Source organism: Mandrillus leucophaeus, unplaced genomic scaffold, assembly GCF_000951045.1.
Source record: "Mandrillus leucophaeus isolate KB7577 unplaced genomic scaffold, Mleu.le_1.0 Scaffold11, whole genome shotgun sequence".
Classification (NCBI taxonomy): Eukaryota; Metazoa; Chordata; class Mammalia; order Primates; family Cercopithecidae; genus Mandrillus; species Mandrillus leucophaeus.
This window is the reverse complement of record NW_012099209.1, coordinates 4,387,197-4,389,879: the sequence shown is the minus strand read 5'-3', so window position 1 is coordinate 4,389,879 and position 2,683 is coordinate 4,387,197. Positions and strand designations below refer to the sequence as shown.

Genomic DNA, 2,683 nt, shown 5'->3' with positions numbered 1-2,683 from the left:
CTGATGTGCATAAACCATCATATTTAATCTGGCAGCTGTCCTTTCTTATTTTTTCCCTGCATATTTTTCTTTGATAAATGAGGGCTCTTTGTTTATAGGCTAGAAAATATGGGAAAAACACAGGCTCTTCCACTTAGTAAATGTTTGAAAAAATATCCCTCTTGGGCCAAAAACATTTGCATTACTGGTGTGTTAGAAATTCAAAAAATTGGCGGGCCGCAGTGGCTCATGCCTGTAATCCCAGCACTTTGGGAGGCTGAAGCAGCGGATCACCTGAGGTCGGGGGTTCAAGAGCAGCCTAACCAACATGGAGAAACCCCATCTCTACTAAAAATACGAAACAAAAAATTAGCCGGGTGTGGTGGTGCATGACTGTAATCCCAGCTACTCGGGAGGTTCAGGCAGGAGAATTGCTTGAACCCGGGAGGCAGAGTCTGGTGAGCTAAGATGGCGCCATCGCACTCCAGCCTGGGCAACAAGAGTGAAACTCCATCTATAAATAAATCTATAAATAAATAAGTAAATAAGATCTTCTGGGGAAAAAAAAAAAAAAAAAACCCTGCATCTGCATAACAAGGTCTTCAGCTTATTGTACATATTAAAATTTGAGAGGTGCCTTCTAACTCAGCATTTCTGTCTGAAAAATATTCACAACTCATTCCGTATGATGTAAATATAGCACTCAAAAATGTACATGTTCGTGTTCATGGCCTTAATTTTATACTTTAGAAAAATATATGAACTGATGTGGATCTTGTGCTGCTCTTTTTTCTCAGAGTTAGAGAATATTTCTGTGTTGAAAACATTTTATTGGATAATTCTAGTCCTATAAGTCAGAACCACTTCTCTTTACTCTCTAATTTCACCTTAAGTCAAATTAAAAATTCCGCCCATGGCCACTTGGTAAAAATATGTGTGTGTGTGTTTTTCAGGGACCATTACAATTTAGAGATGTGGCCATAGAATTCTCTCTGGAGGAGTGGCATTGCCTGGACACTGCACAGCGGAATTTATATAGGGATGTGATGTTAGAGAACTACAGAAACCTGGTCTTCCTTGGTGAGGATAACTTGAGTACCTAATTAATAATATACCCTAAAGGTTTTATTTCTCTTTTTTGTAGAATGGTTTTTAGTAATTTATTCTTTGCATACAAGAGTTTCAGATACCCTTTTTCCAGAAAAATCTTCAGAGTTTGTTCATTTAGAAAAGAATTTTTTCAAGATGTTTCATCTTAATCCAAACTTTCCACATTCCTGAGTTGAGCTTTATTCTTCACTCCAAATTAGTGGTAATTCCAGAAATTTAGTGGCATAAAATATTGTTGCCCCCACCTAAAAATCTAATTGCCACCACCAATTTTTTATTTTAGTAGTACCAGGTAGTAAAATTAAGAAACCTACAAATTGAAAGTATTTTCTAAATATTTAGAAATTTCTGTTATAGGCCAGGCGTGGTGGCTCACGCCTATAATCCCAGCACTTTGGGAGGCTGGGCAGGTGGATCACCTGAGGTCAGGAGTTCGAGACCAGCCTGACTAACATGGTGAATCCCTGCCTGTACTAAAAATGCAAAAATTAGCCGGGCATGGTGGCGCATGCCTGTAATCCCAGCTACTCGGGAGGCTGAGGCAGGAGAACAGCTTGAACCTGGGAGGTGGAGGTTGTGGTGAGCCAAGATCAAGCCATTGCACTCCAGCCTAGGCAACAAGAGCGAAACTCCATCTCAAAAAAAAAAAGAAAGAAATTTCTGTTATAACTTAGTATTTTAGTATTTATTTACTAGAATATTTTATCACATCCTCTCTGCTGAGCACATTACTAGCTTGTAATTGGAGAATATGAGCAAGATTCATGTTATTTATTCTTAATAAAACAGGTATTGTTGTCTCTAAACCAGACCTGATCACCTGTCTGGAGCAAGGAAAAAAACCTTTAACTATGAAGAGACATGAGATGATTGCCAAACCCCCAGGTAGGTGTGAGTGAAAATGAACACAACAGACGACACAGATAAGAGGTCCCAAGGTCAAAGAGAAAGCGAGTCCTTAAAATGTTATATGGGAAGCTGTGTTCCCAAGGAAATAGTTCCTGGGCACCTTTTTGTTTTTTTTTTTAATTTTGCTCTTACAAAGAGGCATCTGTCTTATGTTTTTAAATTCTCTAGGGATTCTACTTTTCTTTCAGTGAGCTTCCTTCAAGTTCACAGTGAGAGCCAAAGTCCTCTTCATGACAGCTAACAGACTGCACAATCTGGCTGCTTTTCCATTGTTTTGGGGACACACAAGTATCTGCATGATTTTGAGAAACTAAGACCTTTTTAAGTTCTCGTTTTCATCAGGTCTTAAATGTATATTAGCTTCTGTTCCACTTTTTTGTCCATTTTTGTTTTTATTACTATATAGTCTTGGAATATATAGCTTGAAATTTTAAGTATGATATCCTGCTTTGTTCTTTTTCCTCATGATTGCTTTGGCTATTCAAAGTTTATTTTAGTTTCATGTAAATTTTAGAATTGTATTCTCCATTACTGTGAAAAAAATACCACTGCAATTTTAATAGGAAGTTTATTGAATCTATAGATTACTTTGGATAATATGGCACTTCAATAATATTTAATCTTTCAGTCCATAGACATAAACTATTTTAAAATTTACTTGGATCTTCTCTGATTTTTTTTTTTT

At 37.0% G+C, this 2,683-nt stretch overlaps 1 protein-coding gene across 1 annotated transcript in view; it reads left to right on the top strand.

Annotated features, from left to right (window-relative positions):
* The window catches only part of LOC105547309 (zinc finger protein 506-like), a 215,032-nt gene that overhangs the window by 201,394 nt on the left and 10,955 nt on the right, over positions 1-2,683 (top strand). Inside the window, 2 exon segments of the mRNA XM_011990861.1 lie at positions 933-1,059; positions 1,879-1,974. Coding sequence (XP_011846251.1) covers positions 933-1,059; positions 1,879-1,974 — 223 coding nt within the window.